The sequence below is a fragment of the Bubalus kerabau genome, chromosome 4 (assembly GCF_029407905.1).
Source record: "Bubalus kerabau isolate K-KA32 ecotype Philippines breed swamp buffalo chromosome 4, PCC_UOA_SB_1v2, whole genome shotgun sequence".
In the NCBI taxonomy this organism is placed as follows: domain Eukaryota; kingdom Metazoa; phylum Chordata; class Mammalia; order Artiodactyla; family Bovidae; genus Bubalus; species Bubalus kerabau.
Window position 1 is genome coordinate 46917143 of NC_073627.1, and position 25471 is coordinate 46942613.

Here is a 25471-nt window from a genome sequence, read left to right on the forward strand (position 1 = left end):
GTACATCAGTAAGACTTCTGAAAACCAAAGAAGAGCAGCCAGAAGAAAAAAGACTTATTACCTAAAGGAGCAACAAAGAGTCTAATAGCTGACTTCTCAAAAGAAACTATGGAATACGGAAGACAAATGAATATTATGCTTGAAATGCTGAAAGGCTGCCAATGCAGAATTTTACACCCTAGCAAAACTATTCTTCAAGAAGGAAAACACGTAAACTATTTCCAGGTAAACAAAAACAGAGAATTTGTCAACATCAGGCCTCATATACAACAGGAGAAAATTCAAACAGAGGAAAAATGGCCCAAGATGAAGGTCAAAAAAGAAGGGATAAATGAGGAAATCTAAACAGATATTAACAGTACTTAGCATTAATAATGGTGATGGTGATGTCATCATCTTAGACTTAGAATTATATACGAACATATTGTATATATTTACATGTATACATAAATGAAATAAATATTTGTAAGTACATGACTAAAACAGCACATAAGTTGGGAGGAAAACAAATGGAATTAAGATGTTTTATGGACCTTGCATTGTCCAGGAAGGAGGTAAAAACACCAAATAATATTAGATTTTTATAATCAATAATGACACCGTAATAATTTGAGTAACCACTGAAACAGTGTGTAAATCTTCCAAAATAATAAAGTCCATAAATGTAGTAATAAAATATCATTGTCATACTAGTGGTTGAGGGGTGGTACAAGGAAAGGATGCCTCTTTAGGTCTAACTAAACATTTTGACTCAAAAGATTTACAGCCCACACTTGGCAGGAGTCTACTCAGAAGGACAAGAACATGGCTTGCCAGCAGGCAGTGTCAAGGTCATATGGCAGCCCACACAGCAGTCAGGTGATAGCTTAGGCACAACGAGATGAGGTCCGTATCAGACAGATGTAGGAAGTGCCCTTGGTTTAAAAGCCTCACGCCCCATAGGATTCAATATCTCTTATAGCAAATCTAAAGATACAGCTTCCAGGGTCCTTGAAAGGGACATGCCTAATACATGAGTCACCACACTCAGGAAGCCAAGAGTATGACATTCCCACCAGACATTTCTCATTTTCCCAGTGCAGGGGCAATTTATCAATAGGGGTAATTTTTACCTTAAGTGATGTTGCCTAGTAATATGGTTGATGTACATTATGCGTTTAACAGGGGAACAGAGCTAGAAATTTAACTGAGGTTATCAGGCAGAAGGAATAGAATTTTGCTTACCTTTCACCCACAGTAATCAATCAAAAAGGTTAGAAAGGGAAGAAAAAGAAATAGAGACGAGACAAAGAGAAAGCACTAAGGAGATGGTCAATTTGTAAACAACATACAGTAGCTATGTTGAGAGTAAATGCAATAAATGATTTATTCAAAGATGGTCAGAATGGATTAAAAAGCCAAAACTACCTCTGTATGCTATTTATGAATCATACCTGAAGCATAAAGTCATGGAAAGACTGAAAGTTTTAAGGATAGACCATGCAAACCCTAGTCTAAACAAGAGCTAGTTTTAACTATTTTATTCCTGCAAAAGTGACTTTAAGGCAAAAATCAATACAGAAATAAAGATTTCATAGTGATAAATGACTCACATGCTAGGAAGATATAATAGTTCTAAGTTGAATAAGCTTAATAAATTCACAAAATATTTAAAGCAAAAATGGAAGGCATATTAAGAAGCAGGCAAATTCAGAATTACAGTAGGTTTTATCACATTTCAGCACTGACAAAACAAAGTAATTGTAAGAAGGCGGAAACACTGGACAATAATATGATGAGCAAACTTGACCTAAAGACTGTGTACAGACTATTAAGTGCAAATAATTCTAATACATAAAGAAAACTTACATCTCTAAGCGCTGAAATCACACAGAGTATATCCTCTGATCAAACGAGATTAAGTTAGAAATCAAGAGAAAGAAGATAATTAGAGAATCTTAAGATGATTGCAAATTAAGAAATAAACTTCTAAATTATCCTTGGGTCAAAAAGAAAATTACAGTGTGAATTAGAAAATATTTTGAACTCAATAATTTATGCAATCATGTGGGCAAGGCAATCTTAGTATAAGGTATCATTTGAGTCATGTAAATAACTTTACTAAACAGAAACCAGTTGAATGGAATTTTACCAGTGTTGACTGATTATGCCCAGAAAGGGGTAACACTCACGCCCAACTAAGGGGTGGGGAATGCCATTTCATCCTGGTTAGTAATATAAAAACCTTCAGACAAGGAATCCAGTGCAAATGCTTTCTCTATATTTCATCAGCATTCTGTTTCAATTTATAAATGCCGCCTCCTCTCTCCTTATAAATATCCAGACTGACTCAACCTAAGAAATCCTAAATTTGACAAATTCCAAGCGTCTTATTAAGGTTAAGTCACAAAACTTAATAGTGATCTTATCATCTGGCACTTTTAAACCTTTTTCTCCCTATATTTTATGAGAAAAACATCCTTTGACAAAGGACGTGCTTGCTAAATCACTTCAGTCATGTCCGACTCTTTGAGACTCTATGGACTGTAGCCTGCCAGGCTCCTCTGTCCATGGGATTCTCCAGGCAAGAATACTGGAGCAGGTTGCCATTTCCTCCTCCAGGGGATCTTCCCGACCCAGGGATCGAACCTGCATCTCTTGCATCTCCTGTATTGGCAGGAGGGTTCTTTACCACTAGTGCCACCTGGGAAGCCCTTGCCCAAGTATACCAATCAGTATATATATTAGCCAGAAGATCCTGGATTTAGATATTCATTTACTTAGCCTGTGTTGAACAGTATCAAATAGAGCCAATGGCAAATTAAAGTTCTTTTAATAATTTACTGACCACCTGTTCAGAGTGCTTTATGAGGTATCAGTGAAAGTCACTCAGTCGTGTCTGACTCTTTGCGACCTCATGGACTGTACAGTCCATGGATTTCTCCAGGCCAGAATACTGGAGTGGGTAGCCATTTCTTTTTCTGGGTGATCTTCCCAAGCCAGGGATCAAACCCAGATCTTCCTCATTGCAGGTGGATTCTTTACCAGCTGAGCCACCAGGGAAGCCCATGAGGTATCAAGAGAGAGAGAAGATGAGTAGAAGTCATTCCTTAGATTCTAAAGACTTATAATCTAGGTGGCAATGAGACACGTGTTTAAAAATACTATGCGTTATAGTTAATAATACTATATTGTACATTTGAAAGTTGCTGAGAGAGTCTTAAAAGTTCTTATCACAAGAAAAAGTTTATGTATGGTATAGATGTTAATTAGACTTATTGTGGTGATTATTTTGCAAAATATACAAATGTCAAGTCATTATGTTGTACACCTAAAATGGATAGTTATATGTCAATTATATGTCAATAAAATACATGAATAATTAAAAAATTTTAAATTAAAAAAACCACCGTGTGAACTCAAAAAAGCAGGAGTTAGGGACCTTCACTTCCAGTGATGAAGGACTAGGCAATTCCTATCAACCTTCCTGAGAAAGTCACTAGGAAAAAAGTGCTATACAAAATTATGGGGGGATGGGAGAAATCTTCATTGCACGAAGAGCTAATAACATAGCCAAGATGAGACAAAGACTAAAGTCCAGGGAGGATAAAGCTGGCCTTGAGGTCTGCTTTCATTTTCGAGGCAACTGTCTGCCGATCTATAGAGGCAGCCATGAGGCTCAGCACAGCTGCTGGCAGCCTTGAGGGGCTTGGGGGATGAAAGCTGGAGCCTGAGTCCTCGGACGCAGGACTCCACTCTGGTCTGGAATCCTGAAGAGTTAAACTCGGGAGGTATAAGCTGAATGGAAAACAGGTTGGCACTTCCAGGGAAGGCAGACAGCTCACTACTAAGCCCCTGTAGGTCCTGAAATTTGATTAAGGTGATTTCGGAATGTCAGAATTTGCCTGATACATCTTTTAAAACATAAACTTTCAACTTTTCTGTTAGGATTAGATGTCATTAATAAGTGGCAATGTATCTGTTGTTGTTCAGTCGCTCAGTCGTGTCTGACTCTTTGCGACCCCATAGACTGCAGCACGCCAGGCTTCCCTGTTCTTCACCATCTCCCTGAGATTGCTCAAACTCCTGTCCATTGAGTCAGTGATGCCATCCAACCATCTCATCCTCTGTCATCCCCTTCTCCTTTTGCCTTCAATCTTTCCCAGCATCAGGGTCTTTTCTAACGAGTCAGTTCTTCACATCAGGTAGCCAAAGTACTGGAGCTTCAGCTTCAGCATCAGTCCTTCTCAGGATTGATTTCCCTTAGGATTGACTTGTTTGATCTCCTTGTTGTCCAAGAGACTCTCAAGAGTCTTCTCCAACACCACAGCTCATAAGCATCAATTCTTTGGCGTTCAGCCTTCTTTATAGTCCAACTCTCAAAGCCATACATGATTACTGGAAAAACCATAGCTTTGACTATATGGACCTTTGTTGGCAAAGTAATGTCTCTGCTTTTTAATAATGCTGTCTAGGTTTGTCACAGTTTTTCTTCCAAGGAGCAAGCATCTTTTAATTTTGTGGCTATAGTCACATCTGCAGTGATTCTGGAACCCAAGAAAATAAAGTCTGTCACTGTTTTCCCATCTATTTGCCATAAAATGATGGGACTGGATGCCATGATCTTAGTTTTTTGAATGTTGAGTTTTAAGCCAACTTTTTCACTGTCCTCATTCACCTCCATCAAGAGGCTCTTTAGTTCTTCTTCACTTCTGCCATAAGAGTGATGTCATCTGTGTATCTGAGGTTACTGATTTCTCCCAGCAATCTTGATTCCAGCTTCAGCCCAGCATTTCACATGATGTCCTCTGCATATAAGTTAAATAAGCAGGGTGACAATATATAGCCTTGATGTACTCTTTTCCCAATTTTGAACCAGTCTGCTGTTGCATGTATGGTTCTAACTGTTGCTTCTTTACCTGCATATAGGTTTCTCAGGAGGCAGGTAAGGTGGTCTGGTATTCCATCTCTTTCAGAATTTTCCACAGTTTGTTGTGATCTAGCATAGTCAATGAAGAGGTAGATGTTTTTCTGAAATTCTCTTGCTTTTTCTATGATCCAACAGATGTTGGCAATTTGAACTCTGGTTCCTCTGCTTTTTCTAATGTGTCTGTATTCCTTTTCTTTAATCTGATTTGACAGTTTTGCACCATTTACATTCACTGTACTTATTAATATATTTGGATTTTTCTCTAACATCTTAATTTGTCCCAGCTTTCCTATGTTATTCTGTCTCCTCTTTCCTATGTTTTTTAGGACTGATGATTCTTTTCTCATTCTGACTTCCCCTACCCCAATCTACTACCTTGTAAGTTAAAAACTCATTTCTATTCTTTTAATGACTACACTAGAAAATTTTACATGTACTTATAACTCATGAGAGTTATAAGCTAATCAATACATTTATCCTTTTCCTGAACAACCAAGGACCTTAAACACTTGAAATATAATAACTCACCCTTCCAGTTTATATGCTATTGTGCTATTTAATTCTAACCTGCATTTTAAATCCAATATAATATTATTTTATAGAGTCAGTTGATTTATATGCATCCACATATTTACTAATTTCTTTGCTCTTCATTTTGCATTTCAGACTTTCATTTAGTAATCAGACATCCTCCTACCTGATATATATCCTTTAGCATTTCCTTTTTCTTTGCTTTTTATCTATTTTATTTTTTAAATCATAAAACTATGATAACACATTTATAGGAGACTTGGAAAATACAGAATAAAGTTACATATATATTTCCATATATATGTACGGAAATATATTTACATACATATAGTTCCACTTTATATTACAATTTTTTTAAGTAGATAAATTAAGATTTTCAGTTGGAGTTTCAATATCAAACTCTCAGAAATTAATAGAATGAATGTACAGAGTAGTAGAAGAACATACTAGACCTGAAAAGCATTATGAACCAATTCTACATAATTAAGATTTATACTATGGTTTTTCCAGTAGTCCTGTATGGATGTGAGAGTTGCACCATAAAGAAGGTTGAGCACCAAAGAACTGATGCCTTCAAACTGTGGTGTTGGAGAAAATTCTTGAGAGTCCCTTGGACTGCAAGGAGATCAAACCAGTCAATCCTTAAGGAAATCAACCTATTGATGATTATTCACTGGAAAGACTGATGCTGAAGTTCCAGTACTTTGGCCACCGATGTGAAGAGCCAACTCATTGAAAAAGACCCTGATTCTGGGAAAGATTGAAGACAGGAGGAGAAGGGGATGACAGAGGACTGACTCAATGGACAAGAGTTTGAGCAGGCTCTGGGAGATGTGCAGGACAGGGAAGCCTGGCGTGCTGCAGCCCCTGGGGTCACAAAGAGTTGGACACAACTGAGCAACTGAACAACAAGATTTATATAATTTTCACACAACAGTAGGATATAAATTCTATTCAAGTTCCCACTGAATTTCCTTTAGTGTGGTTCTAACTCTGTTTTTATTTTTTCAGAAAGATTCTTTGTTGTTCATGAAAAATAAATTCTCTCAGTATAGAATTTTGATTTATTTTCTCTAGGCCTGTTATGCCTTCAAAGCTAATCTGCTTTTAAGGTATTTTCTTTGTCTTTGATATTCTGGGGTTTCACTAGAGGATTGGGGGCAGATTTCTTTTAATTTTTCTAATTTGGGATACACTGGACTTCCTGACTGTCTCTTTCATAATTCTGGAAATTCTTTTTCTTTTTCTTCAAATATCGCTCTGCCCATTCTCTCCTCTCCATGATTAGATGCACATTAGACCTTTTCATTAATCTTCCACGTTTCTTAATATGTCTTTTTTAAGTTTCATTTCTTGGACTAAGTGAAATTCTGGATAATTTTTTGATTCTGTCTTTCATTTCCCTATTCTCTCTTCAGCTTTGTCTTAACCAATGTTAAATCTATCCACTGAGTTTTACAGTTTAATTATTTAGCTTTTATTTCTATGAATTGCCTAGTCACATGATCTCAATGACTAGTTCTCGTATTTTTAGGACTTTCATTTCTTGAAACACATTAAGCATTCTGGTAGTCTTTCTGATAATTCAGTATAAGACATCCTCATGAGTCTGTTCTTTAGTCTCACCTCCCTTGTGTCCTGTCTTGCTTCTTTATATGTGTGGTGATCCTTTACTATGAACTGCTTATTTTCCTTAGAATACCATCTGTGGAAGTTCTATTTCTTTAAGGTCTGGTATGAAGGTGGTTTCCTCTCCGCTCTCATCAGATGCCCAGGGGCAATACCAGACCTGGATGGACCACTTTAAATTGTTGGCTTCAGCCTTTTTAGGCCACCTAGGTATGAGTTTGGACTGCAAATCTCATCAAAGCCGGCTTATGATTATTGATTCTCAAAGGAGGTTCACTCACCCCACTTGGCTCAGTGCCAAACTCCAAGGCAGTTTTCCTTTCCGACAGTGAGAGATTATTTCCGGAGCTAGCTCTTAGTAGAGGCAATCCTCTAGAGACCTAGCTTTGTGCAGCTGGTGTATACATATGTGTGAGTGTGCATGTGGTTTGTAATCCCCTACTCTGAGCAGGCCCTGGGCTTCCCTTCAAGGACCCAATCTTGGACACCCATACTCAAAGGTACCCACACTCAAAGGTACCATTTCAACAATTGCCCACAGGGTGAAGGTAGCATGGTACTCTCCTCACTTGCCCTTCACTCAGTTAATTTCTGCCTTCACTCAGCACCTGGCCTACATATTCCTTGCTTGCTTGTTAGTTCATGACTGTATTAAGGAAGTTGGTTTTTTATAATTTACCTAACTTTCTGGTTGTTTTCAGTTGGTTTTAAAGGCCGCTTTGTTCACCCTATTGCCATCAAATGCATTGCTGCTGCTGCTGCTAAGTCACTTCAGTCGTGTCCGATTCTGTGCGACCCCATAGACGGCAGCCCACCAGGCTCCCCTGTCCCTGGGATTCTCCAGGCAAGAACACTGGAGTGGGTTGCCATTTCCTTCTCCAATGCATGAAAGTGAAAAGTGAAAGTGAAGTCGCTCAGTCGTGTCCGACTCTTAGCGACCCCATGGACTGCAGCCTACCAGGCTCCTCCATCCATGGGATTTTCCAGGCAAGAGTACTGGAGTGGGGTGCCATTGCCTTCTCCCATCAAATGCATTACTCACATGTATTTTAAAAATCTTCATGTTTATGTTCCTAGGTGAAACTCACCTCTAATTTCATTTTTTAAATGTTAACCTTGTACTAAGGTAATAGTAATCTCATAAAATACATCGGGTAGTGGCTTCTCTTCTTCCCATCCTCCAAAACCATGTATGTATGATAGGAATTACTGGCTCCTTGAAGGATTTATAAAACTTATCTATAAAACCATCTGGGCCTGAAGTTCTTGGCAGAGTTGGAAGAAGGCAGACTTCTGATTAGTGATTCAGAATCTCTAAGGTTACTGATTTATTCAGGTTTTCTATTTCTTCTTGAGTTAATTTTGATAACATTATTCTAGAAAACTAGTGCTTCCCAGGTGGTGCTAGTAAAGAATCCTCCTGCCGATGCAGGAGACACAAGAGATTCAGGTTCAATCCCTGAGTTGGGAAGATCCCTTGGAGTTGGAAATGGCACCCCACCCCAGTATTCTTGCCTAGAAAATTCTATGGGCAGAGGAGCCTGGCAGGCTACAGTATATGAGGCTGCAAAGAGTAGGACACAACTGAGCACGCACACACATTCTATTATTAGAAAACTAATTTTGAGGATTCATTGGCATACAGCTGTTTGTGATACTCTGATGCTTTAAAAAAATCTCTGTAATATAGAGGCTGTAACCTTTTTTCATTCTGAATATTGTTCTCTCTTTTTAAAATCAATTTTTAAAAGGTCTAATTAATTTTTTGATCTATAACTTTTAGTTTTTGCTATTTAAAAATTATTTTCTCACTTTCTTTAGATTTTCCTTGGATTCCCTTTACTGACTTCTTGAACTGTATCTTATCTCATTTACTTTTGGTCTTCTTTTTCTTTGTTTGTTTGTTTTTAACAAAGGCATAACAAGTGGGCCACTTTAGGAGTATTCTACTGATTCTGATAAATTCTTTGTCATGCAGTTTCACATATTTTGTAGTTTCCATTGAGATTTCTTCTTCAACCTGTGAGTTATTTAGGAGAACACTTTTTTAAAGTTCCCAAGCATATTTAAAAAAAAAACCTTTTTAAATGCTGGTTTTTATTTTACTTGTGAGGATGGAGAATACATCTGTATATATATTTGTTAAAACAGGTGAGACTTCCTTTGTGCTCTAGCTTATGGTCATTTCTTAAAAATGTTCTATGTATACTTGAAAGGAATATGTACTTCCTATCCCCTGGGTACAGAGATCATTTGATTAAAGTTTAAATTTGGTTTTCAAAGCTTCTGCACTCTTGCTAAGGTTTTTGCTTGATCTATCAGTTTTTGGTAGAGTTGGTTTAAAATCTCCCTCTAGAATTGTGAACTTGTCAATTTTGCCTTTTTTGCCTTTTACATTTTTCAGGGTCGTCGTCGTCTTTTTTTTTTTGCTTTTTAGAATTTAAATACCATCACGGCTGTATTGTTAGGTACCTAGTTCAAAATGGCTTTATTGAGTATTTTCTTTTTATTATTACTAGTCTATCTGTATTTAATAGATTTCCCCCTTAAATTTTATGTTCTCTCACATTAATATTGCCTTCACCAGTTTTCTTGGGGGAGGGGGCTTGATATGTCTTTATCTACCTTTTTGTTCTTAATCTTTCTGCAGAGTATTAATTAGCTATAATAACTCCTATGAACACGGCAAAACCTTGGTGTTATTGCAGGTTAAGTTCCAGGCCACGGCAGTAACATGAACACTGCAATAGCGTGAGTCACATGAATTTTGTGGTTTACTGGCTTTCTGGACTGACGGGTTGTCTCTATTCTTTTGCTTGTCCCTGCTCCCTCTCTCATTCCCTACCTCTACACACACAGAGATTGGGGAGCTCTAGCAGAGACTGCTAGGCTAGCTGCCTACCTCATATACAGTACTTTTTTCCCACTTTGAAACAGAATACTTACTTCTAGCTGGGAGCAATGCTAACCAAAATGAAAGGCACTTCCCAGCTTCCCTGGCAACTAAGCACATCAAATGAGATGGAGCTAAAGTACTGTATGAGGCTTCCAGGAAGTCTCTTTAAAAGGAAGAAGCTCCAGCTGCCATCTTGGACCAGGAGGATGGATGCCAAGCATTAAGACAGTAGAGCAGAAAGACAGAAGGAACCTGGGTCTCTAACAACCTTAGAGCTGCTATGCCAGTGCTGGGATACCTTCTTCCGTACTTCATTTCCACAGAGAGAAATAAATGTCTCTCTGTTTAATCCACTAATTTGGGGGTGGGTGGGGTTTATTTGTTTAGCAGCTGAATGCAATTCTCCATACAGAAATGATAAATGGTCCTAGAATTTTTATTTAAAAAATGTAACATTGGGACTTCCCTAGTGGTCCAATGCTTAGGAGTCTAGCTTCCAGTGCAGGGGACATGGGTTTGATACGCGGTCCAGGAACTCAGATCCCATATGCTACAGGGCAACAAAGCCTATGCACTGTGACTACTGAGCCTGCGCTCTAGAGCCCATGAGCTGCACCTGCTGAGCCCATGTGCCCCAGAGCCTGTGGCTCCATAACAAGAGAAGCCCCTCTGTGTTGCAACTAGAGAAAACCTGCATGCCACAACGAAGAGCATCTGCATGCTGCAATAAAGACCCAGCACAGCCACAAATAAATAAATGTTAAAAAATGAACATTTAACTACCAAATAGTGAAAATAAAAATGATTCTTTTCTAATCAACTTGAACATATTTTACAAACAATATATTACAATGAATGTGTTTTATAAAGTACATTCTATAAAATTCTGCGTGCGACTCTCTTTCTCATGTCCCACGCCTTTTTTCTAGGTTCGCTTTCCTTGCTGGATGACGCGGGTTGAAGCTGACTTGCAGAGAAAAGCTGAGGGACAAGAGGAGGGGTCTTAAGGGTATTCAAGTCTACAGCTCTGGTAGCCTTAACCCTCTCTGCCTTTCTGGAGGTTTGATTATACAAGCCAACACACTGTTCTTATTTGTTGTCACCTGAGGCCAAAGAATCCTGACAAAAAGAACAGAAAGCTACTGGAGAGATGTATTCTTATGGCATTTGCCTAATTCATCCACAGTGAAGTAACCAAAAATAATATAGATTTAAATTTTCAGAGAGGAAGTTGATTCAAAAAAAAAAAAGATAAAAATGAAGAAGAAAAAATACACTGGAAAAACACCAGGAGAGAAAGATAAAAATGAAGGAACTAAAAATAATGAGCCCCAGAATGCTGCCTAATTTATCAAACTCGTCAACAGCAGCAGTTAAGAGTAGAAATTTGTTCTTCAAGGGGAAAAAAACCTCAGACTAAAGTTATCAAACAGTATGAGGCCTCAAAGGAACAATAAAAAGCAGAAACGACTGCCCATAGTACATCTTTTTATTTCAACTATTAAAACAGCCTAAGGGCAACACTTAAATACTAAACTTCCTCTTAAAGCTCTATCTTTAATTTGTATTCAGATACAACATAAGGATTGTACGTGACAATTTAACTCAAGATTTTTTTTTTAAAGCCAGGCCTTGTCTTCAGCACAGGGCTAAAATTTCTTTTATCAGGCACATACTATACCTGTAGTATACTGTTTTTATTTTTTTAAGACCACATTAAGACTTTCCCGTTGATGACAACAATATAAAAGGCCTAAATTTAAGAAGATTATTCATCTGGGACACAAACAACTGTTTCACCAAGCCATGTTAAAAAACAAACAAAACAGTAATAAGAATTACTACAACATTCATTTAAAATACATGTTCTTCAATTTGATTTACTATAGTTACCTAAAAAGCAAATACTATACATACCTTTCTCATTAACATATGTCAAGAGGGAATCCATGAAATAAAACAGGTATTTTAAAATGAAAGTAATTACCTTTGATGCAAGGTTGTCTACCAAAGCAATCATAGAATTCTTAAATAAGGTGGCAGCGGTCAGTGGTCTCTTGGTCACCTCTGTAATGCTCAGTTTGCCTTCAGGCCACATATTCTTCAGCACAGGATTTGAACTGAGAAGCACAGAAAGAGTGGCTTGAACGCTACATTCAAATAAGTGGATTAAGAATTGCTAAGCATCCCTGCTGAACTGTATCCTGGGGGCCACAATTGCACTGCAGACGCAACTCACTAGGCCCGATTGAAAGAATGACTCCACCTAGAAAATCAGGCTGAGAGTATAATGGCAGATACCACACCACAAAATGAGAACATGTGTCTAAACCACGCCACCTTCAAAAAGTTCTTTAAATTTCTTTAAATGATTGCGTTGTTACTATTACGTAGGATATTCTGATGGTTTACACAGCTCTATACCATATACCTAAAATCAGATGGTTTTGGTGATTGTTACAAGAATGAGAACACATCACAAACAGGAAAATGATCTTCAAGGTCATGTCAGAAATCAGGAAAGGGAAAGCATTTTTCAAAAAACTGGAGTATAATTGTTTTACAATAATGTGTTAGTTTCTGCTGTACAACAAAGTGAATCAGCTCTATGTATACAGATATCCCCCCCCTTACACTTCCCTTCCACCCCAGCCCCATCGCACCCCTCTTGGTCATCGCAGAGCTCCAAGCTGAGCCTGCTGTGTCATGCAGCAGCTTCCCGCCAGCCAGCTATTTCATACACACGGTAGTGTATGTCAGTGCACTCTGTCCATTCATTCCACCTTCTCCTTCCCCTGATGGGCCCACATGTCTGCTCGCTCTGCGTCTCAAGAGAGCAGCTTTTAATTGACCCAAACATGCATACAGTATACATCACAAAAAGCCAGGTCTCTCAAAAAATACAGACAGGAACAGAAAATAACCACTTTTACATCGTCTTCTCATAAATCCCTTTACTGCAGTTGAATTATGATCACATTTATAGGTAGTGCTGGTAGCTCCAATATTTTATTGATGTGACACTAAGATGGTTGCAATCCAATTCTTAAACTTCAGGCCAGTTTTCAGGCTAAAAGTGATATATTCCTTACTTGGCTCTGTGGAGATCTTTTTATAAACATGTATGGTGGTCTCGGCTCTGATTTTCTCCCTGTTTCATTTGGGTGCTTTTGATTTTTTAAAAATAACTTTTTATTGGAGTATAGTTGACTTACAATGTTATGTTGGGATTGACATTCACACACTACTACCTATAACATAGATAACTAACAAGGACCTACTGTGTATAGCACAGGAAACTCTATTCAGCGCTCTGTAATGATCTATAAGGGAAAAAAAGTCTAAAAAAGAGCAGATATGTATATATATATAACTGATTCACTTTGCTGTATACCTGAAACAGAACACTCGGTGCTTTTGATTTTAAAGTAATTGGAATTCGAAATGTTGCTTGTTTTCTGAAAACTTCTCTCGTCAGACTTTTTTCTTTCTTAACTGGGGGCTGAGAACAGGAAAACTTAACATGGATCTTTTCTGCTAATTGTGTTTACTGCTGTCATCATTTTGCCCTTTTCTTTCCCTGGCATAAAATTGAGAAAACTGAGTTGGTTCCCCAAACATCTAGTAAATCTCTATACATAGAGGTTCTAAACATTAGTAGCAAACTGCCAGAATGGACAAGAGCGAAGAAGATAAACAGTGAGGTGAAGACTGGCTAGGCTGTGAATGAAGGCAGAGAAATATTCCTGACCCTGACCGTTGCCAGCAAGCCGTGCCAACTGCCATCAAATGTGGCTATAAAATAATGCATGATCTGTGGTTCATGGACCCAGTTTTACTACATTCTAGTCCTATTCCATAACTTTCCAAAAATAACATGTCAATAAAAACGACCACATAAATGTATATTGCTTTCCCTTAACTTTACCATTCCAATCTTTAGCAGAGAGAGAACTTGAGGCAATGGTTCTCAGTTTTTGGTGCCCATCGTGCCTGAATGCCTTTCTAACATCAAAGGAATATTAACAGAATTTCCAGAAAGTAGAGTGTGTGCACTTTGAAAATCCTGATGCATGTCAAAGACAGAAAGTCACTGTCTTTGGGTCTATGCAGTTTCTATCCCCAGTTCCACTCTGCTCACTTTTGGGCTTGTTTAGACACTACCTAATGAATGAAGGGTGGCGTGAAAGTTGGAAATGAAGGAAATAAGATGTTTATTATTATTTCTTTATTTGGCTGTGCCAGCTCTTTGTTGTAGCATGTGGAATCTAGTTCCCTGACCAGGGAACATACTGGGCCTCCTGCATTGGGAGCAGGGATTCTTAGCCACTGGGCCACCAGGAAAGTCCCTATTATTATTATTATATCATCAAACAGTAGAATTGATGTGTAATGAATCAAAATAGACAAGTTCAATTGTTTTTAAAGAGAAAGAACTTTGAGGTTAGTAAGTCAACATAATTTTCAAATATTTAAAAGAGCTTTTTCCTTAAAGGGGAAGCTTATTTATCCAGAAACTCAGTATGTGTAACAGAGAAGGCAGAACTTAGCTGGCTAATGAGAGAGAGGGAAAGAGTGGCCCATGCACCTGGCATGCCACCTGTCTGCTTCCTGTGTCCTTCCCTTTACACACACACGAGCAAGCATACATGCATGTATACGCTCCAGAACTAGAGATCCAAGGATCACTCTTTAAACAGATATAAAGAAAGGATTAAAACTTACGGAGGTCATTTAGCCATGGAAGTATCAAAAAGTATCCAGAGGCAAAGGCAACCCATTTAAATACTAAGAGGATAGTTTTAATCAAGATGATTTCAAGACTTTGCATCCCACTAGCAAGACCTTTCCTACTATGGCAATATATACAATAAGCTGCAACTGTTTATGTTTTTATACTTTGGCAAGACCATCCCTGCTGTGAAATGTCTTCAATTACTTATCTGAGTTCCTTTGTTCTGATTCCAGGCTTACCAAGCAACTAAGCATCCTTTGGATAATATTTTTCACTGTAAATTAATAAACCAGAGTTCTATTTAATTTCCCAGACAGGTTTCCAATAGGAAAGAAGAGCCTGGTAAACCAATGCAAGTGTTTCATACCGCAAGACCCTTACGACTGTCTGATTGCTGGAAATAAGCCCACTCACTGTTCTGTTTCTGCATTAGTCCTGTGAGCTGGGGTTACCAGAATCCACCGCCAGAAGGTGGCGCTGCTCTCGGTGAGCTGAACCTTGGCTTCCCGGGTGGGGCTAGTGGTAAACAACCTGCCTGCCGATGCGGAAGACGTTCAATCTCTGGCGTCCTGAAGATCCTTCGGAGAGGGGCACAAAAACCCACCCCAGCACTCTTGCCTGGAAAATCCCACGGACAGAGGAGCCTGGCGGGCTGAAGCCCATAGGGTCGCAAAGTCGGACACGACTAAAGCGACTTCGCACGCACGCAGACAATGAATGCCATCCTGTGCAGCCTCCTGGAGCACAGCCCGACTGCCTCCTCTGGGCAACACGCCCTGACTTTGCCCCTGGACGACTGAGGCCGTTTTTCCAATTTGACTTTTTGACATTTTTTATACAGAGCAATGCCAGACTCTTTGGTTTCTCCCTCAAAATGAGTGCATCGTACCTGATAAACCACTTATTGAAACTCCTCTCTGAAAGTGTCTCCTCCCCAGATTGGTTCTTACATGGGTTCCCTCTCAGACCCCCACGCCTCTGTGCCTTTCTAGTGTTGATGCTCTATCTCTGCTCCTGGAGGCTTCATCCACATAGACGAACCACTTTATAGCAAAACCTTTTGGAAAAAACGGTTGAAACCCACCGTCTCCTCATTCTCATTTTCTGTATTCTCTTGACCCACTTCCGTCAGACATCTGTCTTCATGACGCTGCTAAAGTCAGTGTTGTCAGGGTTCCATTGACCTTCATGTTAGCAAATCCAGTGGTGAATCTTGTTCCTCACGTTACTCTGCTCTTGATAGTGTTTGGCACAGTTGATCATTTTTACTTGGCCTGGCCACCCTGACACCGGATTCCTGGCTTCCTTCCTTACTCACAGGCATGCTCTCCGCTTCCTTTGCTAGTCCCTCCTTCCCTGCTTGACTCAAAATGGTGGAGTGTCTCAGGGACTCATCCTTCAATCTCTTCTCTCTTTTATTTTTTGTCTATGCTCACCCTAGATAATCTCAACCAGGACAATGGCTTTTAGTACCATCAACAGATGGACGACCATGAATTTATTTCTCTGTTCCCGCCTTTACTCTTGAGTTTCAGATGCATGCATACAATTGCCTATTTGGATGGATGTCCAGGACACACCTCCCACAAAACATATTCGAAGCGGTACTCTTTATTTCCCCCCAAAATGAGCACCTCCTCTGTCTTTCCCACAACCAGGCATCCTGTCCCCCTCGTCTTTGACTTCTGTTTTTTTTTTTCCCATCACACATTCTATCCATCAGCAAATCTTTGTTCTACTTTCAAAATATCACTCACGTGGACCATTTTCCATTTCTGTCACCACCATCCACGTCTCAGCCTGGATCACTAAACCAGCCTCCTATCTGGTCTCCCCAGGTTTACTCCCGCCCTTCACAATCTGGGTTTTACACAGCGGTTCCAGTGATTTCTTTAGAACAGATATCATATCATCCATTCCAATGGCTTCCCATTGTACCTGGCTCATGGACTCTTTATGAGCTGGGCCTGTGGACCTCTATGCAGTCGTTCCTGATTGTTCTCCCCTCCCCTCACTGATTTTAGCCATACTGACCTTCCTGCAGTCAACACATCCATGCTTGTTTCCACCTTAGCATCTTGGTGAGCTAGTCTCTCTCTCTCTTTGAATGCTGTCCCCCATACTCATGGTTTGCACCCACAATTCACTCTGGGCTCAGTTCAAATGACCCTTCTTTTAAGGAGCCTTTTCCTACCACACTACCTGTAACACCTCCATGGCCCTTCTTGGTCTATACCCGCAATCTCTCACCTAACTTTGTTTTTCTTCATAGCACTCGACACTAGCTTAAAGTTCCATCTTTTATCATTAACTGTCATCTCCACTAGAATAAAAGACTTCAGGAGGGCAGGGACTTTGTCCAAGTTTTTTCAACAGCTGAACCCCAAGAGCACAGGGGAATGTGTGGCTCAGAGGTGCTCCATGTATCTTTGATGACCTACTGGCCAGTGGGCTGAGCTGACTTAATACATGAACGATGACACTTTAACCAAAAGAAGCAGCTGGCTAGGAAGCGTCTCTTCTTCATGAGCCTTCTTTCCAAAGTATCTGTACCAGATGTGAACTTGCTGTCCTTTGCTTGGTTTTATTTCTCCATGACTTTTTCACGTTTTCTTGGGTTGTGAGAAGATTCTATCCACTCTGCACTGATCACCACTGATGTGAGAGCCACTCTGTTATTAGGGTGGTCCCACGGCTGGAGGCAAAGACACTGTAGTGGGAATCAGAGTGTGTAAAGCTTTCGGCTGGTCCAGAGCTTACCTGACACCCTCCCATCACCACTGACCTGGCTTGGGGACTGCTAAGAAGAATGGCAACAGTAAAGAGAGAAACTGAGGAAACCCAAGGGAAATCGAGGAACACTGTTATTAGTAACAGGGTCCCTGCCCTAAGCTAAGCTAAGCTAAGACACTTCAGTCGTGTCCGACTCTGTGCGACCCCATAGACGGCAGCCCACCAGGCTCCCTCATCCCTGGGATTCTCCAGGCGAGAACACTGGAGTGGGTTGCCATTTCCTTCTCCAATGCATGAAAGTGAAAAGTGAAAGTGAAGTTGTTCAGTTGTGTCCGACTCTTAGCAACCCCATGGACTACACAGGCTCCTCCATCCCTGCCCTAAGGTTACAGATTTTATCATCATAAAGTAACAGATGATTTCACTCACTAAATATGATCAAACAGAAGTATACAAATTGCCAGAAAACTCTTAAAACTGTCACATAGAAATAATGATGTGCATACATATTATGTAACATATGTGTCAGCAAGCTAAATATAAAGATTAATAAAATTTTAATCCTACCTGTTATACATGAGGCGCTTGAAATCTTGAAATAAAGTGTCTTTGTTTTTGTCAATAAAACCGACGACAGAATACCTAGTTGAGACAAAAGAAACACGGAAAACACATTATTCACCAAGCAAGAGCCATTTCTAAGCTTTTCTAGACGTCTACAAGCCTTTCTACTGTTAAATAATGCTATCAATCATGTATAAAGCTTGTCCACCCAGTTCTGAGTTAAAGAATATCAAATTTACCTACTCTGTAGACAGGGTGATGTTTCTGTCCCTCAAAAGGAGGGCAAACATGAGTGCCATCACTACGACTAAGATCATCACTCCACTGGTTTGTGGCTTACCTCGAGATGCTGACTTTTAAAAAGACAGCTGTGTGTGCCATCCCACATTCCTAAGATAAAAGCAAAACGGCACGTACAGGATCTAAGAGCCTCATCCGTGGGGAGGTGAGATGACTTGCCTAAGGCTCGCTCACTGTGTTCAGGGTGGGAGAAAAGATCCAAGGAGAACTGCAAAGGATGGTAAGATTGGGATAAGCAGGAGAGAAAGAGGAAGGCAGATTATCCAGGGCAACATTAAACGAAGGCGTGGAAGCAGGCACATGCATGGAGTTGTTGGGAGGAAATGCAAAGGTCAGTGTTCATGGTGTGGAGGGTGGGATGTGAGTAAGCTCACAAAGCTAAACTTGCAGCTGGTGGGCAAGGGGCTGCCCTGCTGCAGTCACTGGCATGGATCCAGAGGGAGTAAATTATGGGGGAGCGGGCAACAGTACAGGGTGATTCTGTGTGATCAAGATAGGCTAAGAGGTTAGGGAAATAGTAACTCAAGAGGTGGCTGCTCCCTATAGCTCTCCTATCTCGCCTGACTGTATTTTCTTCCTGGACAATCACATCACTGTAGACCAGCGGTCCCCAATCTTTTTGGCACCAGGGACTGGTTTTGTGGAAGACAATTTTTCCATGGACTGGGGTGAGGGTAGGGGATGGTTTTGGGATGATTCAAGTGAATTACACTCATTGTGCACTCTATTTCTATTATTATTACATCAGCTCCACTTCAGATCACCAGGCATTAGACCCCAGAGGTTGGGAACCCTTGCTGTAGACGATTCTCCGATCTCTAACTCTGACGCCTCACCAGTCTTATATTGTTCCAGCCGCTCATGTTTCATTCTGCAAGAAAGTTTCGTGCTGCCCATGGGCACAGTTTTAGGCCACCAGGTCCAAAATAATTTCCCTGCCTCCTCCAACCTTGGTCTTCTTCCTACTACCTTCAAGTCGCTTTTGACTGAACCCTTAAAGTCACCTGACTCTTAATATATCATCAGACCCTTACAATTCAAAGTCCTTATTCTGACCTTTTAGACTCATTGTGATTTGATCTCAATCTACTTTTCTAGGTGTTTCTACTTCTCTAAGCCACCAAAAGGATACACTCCAGTCAAATAGGCTAAGGTGATAGTTCCTGAATCTTTCTAGCATCCTTCCCACTTTTTCCTAGAAAAATAATTCCTAGCACCTAATGATCAGCATCTGCCTATCTGGGTTTATCACACACAGTTAAAGGTATTTGCTTATTCTGAAAACACATGTTATTACTCATATGGAAATTATTTTCAACCATCTTTTGTTGTATCAATATATATATATACAAATGTGTGTATGCATATACATCTACATGGGGCTGCCCTGCTTGCTCAGCTGGTAAAGAATCCACCTTCTATGCAGGAGACCCGTTTGATTCCTGGGTTGGGAAGATTCTGTGGAGAAGGGATAGGCTACCCACCCCAGTATTCTTGGGCTTCCCCGGTGGCTCAGATGGAAAAGAATCTGCCTGCAACACGGGAAACCTGGGTTTGATCCCTAGGTTGGATCCCTGGGTTGGGAAAATCCCCTGGAGGAGGGCATGGCAACCCACTCAAGTATTCTTGCCTGGAGAATTCCCATGGACAGAGGAACCTGGTGGGCTACAGTCCATGAGGTTGCAAAGAGTCGGACATGACTAAGCAACTAAGCACAGCATATATATAAATATAAATATATATATAAAATATATAAATATATATATACACACACATGTGTGTGTTAATACTGTGTGTTATTACACACACAAACCCACACATGTACATATGCATCTTACATGAAAAGCTCTTTATGGGCAGGGACCATACTTTATAAAGTATTGGGCACACAGAAGACACCCAGTAAAAACCTAGAAAAGGGTTGAAAGGCTTAAGGAGAGACAGAAGGGGAATCGGCGGCATCACGTATTCCTCTGTGGGGCTGGCTAGCTCTCTGGACGGGGAGTCTGGACACCTAGGTATTGTCTCAGCTATTCGGCAAGCTTGCTGTCTGATGCCGGGAAAGAATGGCACACACTCTGCATAAATGTCTCCATCTGTGAAACAGTGGCTGCCCCACCTGGCCTCTAAGTCCAGCCCTGCAGTTATGCGGACCCAAGCTGTAAGAGGGCACCCGGTGAGTGTGGCCCAAGTGATCGGAGGCGGGCATCTGTATATCACTGGGTCTTCCCTCTTCAGGATACTGGACTCTGGAAACAGCACCAGAAAAAGTAGAAAACTGTGCCATCCTGGCGCGAATGGCGTTTGGCAGATGGGGGTGATGATTTTGAGCCATATTATTTTACAATTCTAGTTTTCTTTAATTAATTAATTTTTTAACTTTACAATATTGTATTGGTTTTGCCATACATTGACATGAATCCGCTACAGGTGTATATGTGTTCCCCATCCTGAAGCCCCCTCCCACCTCCCTCCCCATCCCATCCCTCTGGGTCATCCCAGTGCACCAGCTCTGAGCACCCTGTCTCATGCATTGAACCTGGACTGGTGATTCATTTCACATGTGATAATTTACATGTTTCAATCCATTCTCCCATATCATCCTGCCCTCGCCCTCTCCCACAGAGTCCATAAGACTGTTCTTTACATCTGTGTCTCTTTTGCTGTCTCACATACAGGGTTATTGTTACCATCTTTCTAAATTCCATATATATGTGTTAGTATACTGTATTGGTGTTTTTCTTTCTGGCTTACTTCACTCTGTAAAATAGGTTCCAGTTTCATCCACCTTATTAGAACTGACTCAAATGCATTCTTTTTAATGGCTGAGTAATACTCCACTGTGTATATGTACCACAGCTTTCTTATCCATTCATCTGCTGATGGACATCTAGGTTGCTTCCATGTCCCGGCTATGATAAACAGTGCTGCGATGAACATTGGGGTACAAGTGTCTCTTTCAATTCTGGTTTCCTCGGTGTGTATGCCCAGCAGTGGGGTTGCTGGGTCATACGGCAGTTCTATTTCCAGTTTTTTAAGGAATCTCCACACTGTTCTCCATAGTGGCTGTACTAGTTTGCATTCCCACCAACAGTGTAAGAGGGTTCCCTTTTCTCCACACCCTCTCCAGCATTTATTGCTTGTAGACTTTTGGATCGCAGCCATTCTGACTGGCATGAAATGGTACCTCATTGTGGTTTTGATTTGCATTTCTCTGATAATGAGTGATGTTGAGCATCTTTTCATGTGTTTGTTAGCCATCTGTATGTCTTCTTTGGAGAAATGTCTGTTTCTTTGGAGAAATGTCTCCAAATGTCTGTTAGTTCTTTGGCCCACTTTTTGATTGGGTCATTTATTTTCCTGGAATTGAGCTGCAGGAGTTGCTTGTATATTTTTGAGATTAATTCTTTGTTCATTGCTTCACTTGTTATTATTTTCTCCCATTCCAAAGGCTGTCTTTTCACCTTCTTATAGTTTCCTTTGTTGTGCAGAAGCTTTTACGTTTAATTAGGTCCCATTTATTTTTGCTTTTATTTTCCAATATTCTGGGAGGTGGGTCATAGAGGATCCTGCTGTGATTTATGTTGGAGAGTGTTTTGCCTATGTTTTCCTCTAGGAGTTTCTGGTCTTACATTTAGATCTTTAATCCATTTTGAGTTTATTTTTGTATATGGTGTTAGAAAGTGTTCTAATTTCATTCTTTTACAAGTGGTTGACTAGTTTTCCCAGCACTACTTGTTAAAAGAGATTGTCTTTTCTCCACTGTATATTCTTGCCTCCTTTGTCAAAGATAAGGTGTCCATAGGCACATGGATTTATCTCTGGGCTTTCTATTTTGTGCCATTGATCTATATTTCTGTCGTTGTGCCAGTAGCATACTGTCTTGATGACTGTGGCTTTGTAGTAGAGACTGAAGTCAGGCAGGTTGATTGCTCCAGTTCCATTCTTCTTTCTCAAGATTGCTTTGGCTATTCGAGGTTTTTTGTATTTCATACAAATTGTGAAATTATTTGTTCTAGTTCTCTGAAAAATACCGTTGGTAGCTTGATAGGGATTGCATTGAATCTATAGATTGCTTTGGGTAGTATACTCATTTTCACTATATTGATTCTTTTGACCCATGAACACGGTATATTTCTCCATCTATTTGTGTCCTCTTTGATTTCTTTCACCAGTGTTTTATAGTTTTCTATATATAGGTCTTTTGTTTCTTTAGGTAGATATATTCCTAAGTATTTTATTCTTTTCATTGCAATGGTGAATGGAATTGTTTCCTTAATTTCTCTGTTTTCTCATTGTTAGTGTATAGGAATGCAAGGGATTTCTGTGTGTTGATTTTATATCCTGCAACTTTACTATATTCATTGATTAGCTCTAGTAATTTTCTGGTGGAGTCTTTGGGGTTTTCTCTGTAGAGAATCATGTCATCTGCAAATATTGAAAGTTTTACTTCTTTCCCAATCTGGATTCCTATTATTTCTTTTTCTGCTCTGATTGCTGTGGCCAAAACTTCCAAAACTATGTTGAATAGTAGTGGTGAGAGTGGGCACCCTTGTCTTGTTCCTGACTTTAGGGGAAATGCTTTCAATTTTTCACCATTGAGGATGATTCTACAGTTATAATTTAAATCAGGAACAGGTATTAAAGTTTCTTCAAATGCCTCTTTGGCATTTATAGAGATGATCATTTCCATTTTTTGTTGTTTAATCTCTGCCTGTAATGGGTTATGTGAATAGAATTCCCAACATCAAAAATAAGGAGAAAAGAAAAGAGGGGACTTGAAACAAAAACCAGATAATAAGCAGTGTGGGTTGACAAAGCATGCTAATGTAGCAGACTGAAAAATGCCTCCCCTGAAAGATGTGCTGTGCTGTGCTTAACCACTCAGTCATGTCCGACTCTTTGTGAACCTATGGACTGCAGCCTGCCAGGGTCCTCTGTCCATGGGGATTCTCCAGGCAAGAATTCTGAGTGGGCTGCCATGCCCTCCTCCAGGGGAATCTTCCCAATGCAGGGATCGAACCCAGGTCTCCTGCGTTGGAGACAGGTAGATTCTTTACCATTTGAGCCATCAGAGAAGCCTTGTCAAATTCCCTGGAAACTGTGAATATTACCTTGTATGGTAAAAGATGTGATTACATTGAGGATCCTGGGAGAAGAAATTCATCCCGTGTTATTCAGGTGGGCCTTAGATGCATTCACAAGTGTAGTTTTAAAACAGAAACAGAGGGAGATTTAATACAGACACCCCAAAGAGGAGGTGGCAATGTGACGATGGAGGCTGAGACTGGAGTGATACAGCCACAAGCCAAGGAAAGCAGGTGGCCACCAGATGCTGAAGAAAGCAAGAAACAATCTTCCTCTAAAGCATCCAGAGTGTGGCCCTGCCAGCACCTAGATTTCGAACTTGTGGCCTCCAGAATGGGGTGTCCCTGATGGCTCAGATGGTAAAGAATCTGTCTGCAATGCAAGAGACCTGGGTTCGATCCCTGGGTCAGGAACAGCCATGAAAGAAAACATTTCTATTGTTTTAAGCCACCAATTTGTGGTCATTTGTTATAGAAACCCTAGGAAACTAAAAGACTAAGGAAGTTATATGTTTTTAGTTTTATTTTCTTACCATTTTCTCCTTTTATCATACTGTAGCCAGAAAATGTAGCTTGTGAGAATTTTACTTTTTTGAATACTATGTGAAAAATCATATGGGAAAACTGGTTTTTGCTCATATAGTTACCCAACTACCAGTAGCTCTTCATGTATAGTGATGACTCTCACTTCTGGGCCTGTATGCCTGCTGTCTCTCTGCTCGGAATGCCCTCTCATCTCCTTCTCTTCCTAATTCTGTCTTCCAGCTAAGCCTCTTTTACTTTCTAGACTCATCTGGAATATCACTTCCTTCAAGGCTTGGCTACCCTCCTCACTCTGGGTTAATTATTCCTCCTCAGTGTTCCCACAGGGCTTCCCTGGTGGCTCGGTGGTAAAGAACCCACCTGCCAATGCAGGAGATGTGGGTTCAATCCCTGGGTCAGGAAGATCTCCTGGAGAAGGAAATGACAACCCACCTCAGTATTCTTGCCTGGGAAATCCCATGGACAGAGGAGGCTGGCGGGCTACAGTCTATGGAGTGGCAAAGACTTAGCGACTAAACAACAAACAGCAGTGTTACCAGAATGCCTTGTGTTTCTCCAGTTTAATCCTTTCCATTCTTCATTATAATGACTTATCATGTATCTGCCTGTATCCTCCACTAAGCTGTTAGCATCATCAGGGCATAGTCCATGTTACTCATCTTTCTATCCCAATTCCTAACATACTTCCATGGTTTATTTAACCATCAGTTGATGCTGACCAAATGTCAACTATGCCAGAAACTGTGGATAGCCACACATGATGTGTCTTTAACAAATGTTTGAAAAGCAAGGAATGAATGAAGCTATGCCAATGTTTTAAGTGAAGAAATTAAAATATATTGGCATCAGAAATGGCTGGAAAATGCAAACAAATAGGAAAATAATTTCTATTTCCCTTCATTGCATCTTCTGCAGTGAGGCTGCATGCAAACCACCACGTCAGGCACCAGAGTGAGATACTCACACCACGTCCCCTGCATAATGTCGAATTCGAAAATCTCGATCAAACTCCAGGATTTTGTCCGAGGCGCAGAGCTAAGAAATCAAGAAGGAAGGAGATGATCTTGAAAACAGACATTTTCACTTTTCTAAAAATATATTCCAACTTAATAGGAGAGGATAATCATGTCACAAATCATGATATCATTATGAACGAAGTCCCAGTATGTGGGGGTTTATTTAATTTGGCAAATGTGGTAAAGATTGAGAACTTTTTCCCCTGAAGTGCACAGAGCCAGACTGCATTTCCTGGCCACCTTGGTGACTGGGAATGGCCAGGTGACCAGGCTCTGGACAATGGAAGGTGAGTGTGAGGGGATAAGGCTCTTCAAGGTCAAAGCTGGCAAGAAGTGGGTGACTGTCCTCTGTACTTTCTTCTCAACTCCCACTAGTCGGATGCAGAGAAGGATGGTCCTGAGGGGATGGAAGAGCCTGAAGATGGGAGAAGTCTGGGACCCTGGGAGAGAAATAGACTTCTGCTGTCTATGACACTTAAATCTCCACTGTTAACACAGCCCAGCCAACCTTGACTGATAGAGCCTCTC

At 40.4% G+C, this 25471-nt stretch overlaps 1 protein-coding gene across 11 annotated transcripts in view; it reads right to left on the minus strand.

Moving 5' to 3' along the window:
- The window catches only part of MYO1D (myosin ID), a 361374-nt gene that overhangs the window by 202803 nt on the left and 133100 nt on the right, over positions 1-25471 (minus strand). For 10 of the 11 annotated variants that reach the window (XM_055577237.1, XM_055577238.1, XM_055577236.1 and 7 more), the window contains exons 12-14: positions 24892-24962; positions 18001-18075; positions 11953-12085 (exon numbers count right to left, since the gene is read on the minus strand). In XM_055577237.1, coding sequence (XP_055433212.1) covers positions 11953-12085; positions 18001-18075; positions 24892-24962 — 279 coding nt within the window. Of the gene's footprint in view, positions 1-11952; positions 12086-18000; positions 18076-18369; positions 18506-24891; positions 24963-25471 lie in introns of those variants that run through there. The other variant, XM_055577247.1, reaches the window with a different exon arrangement.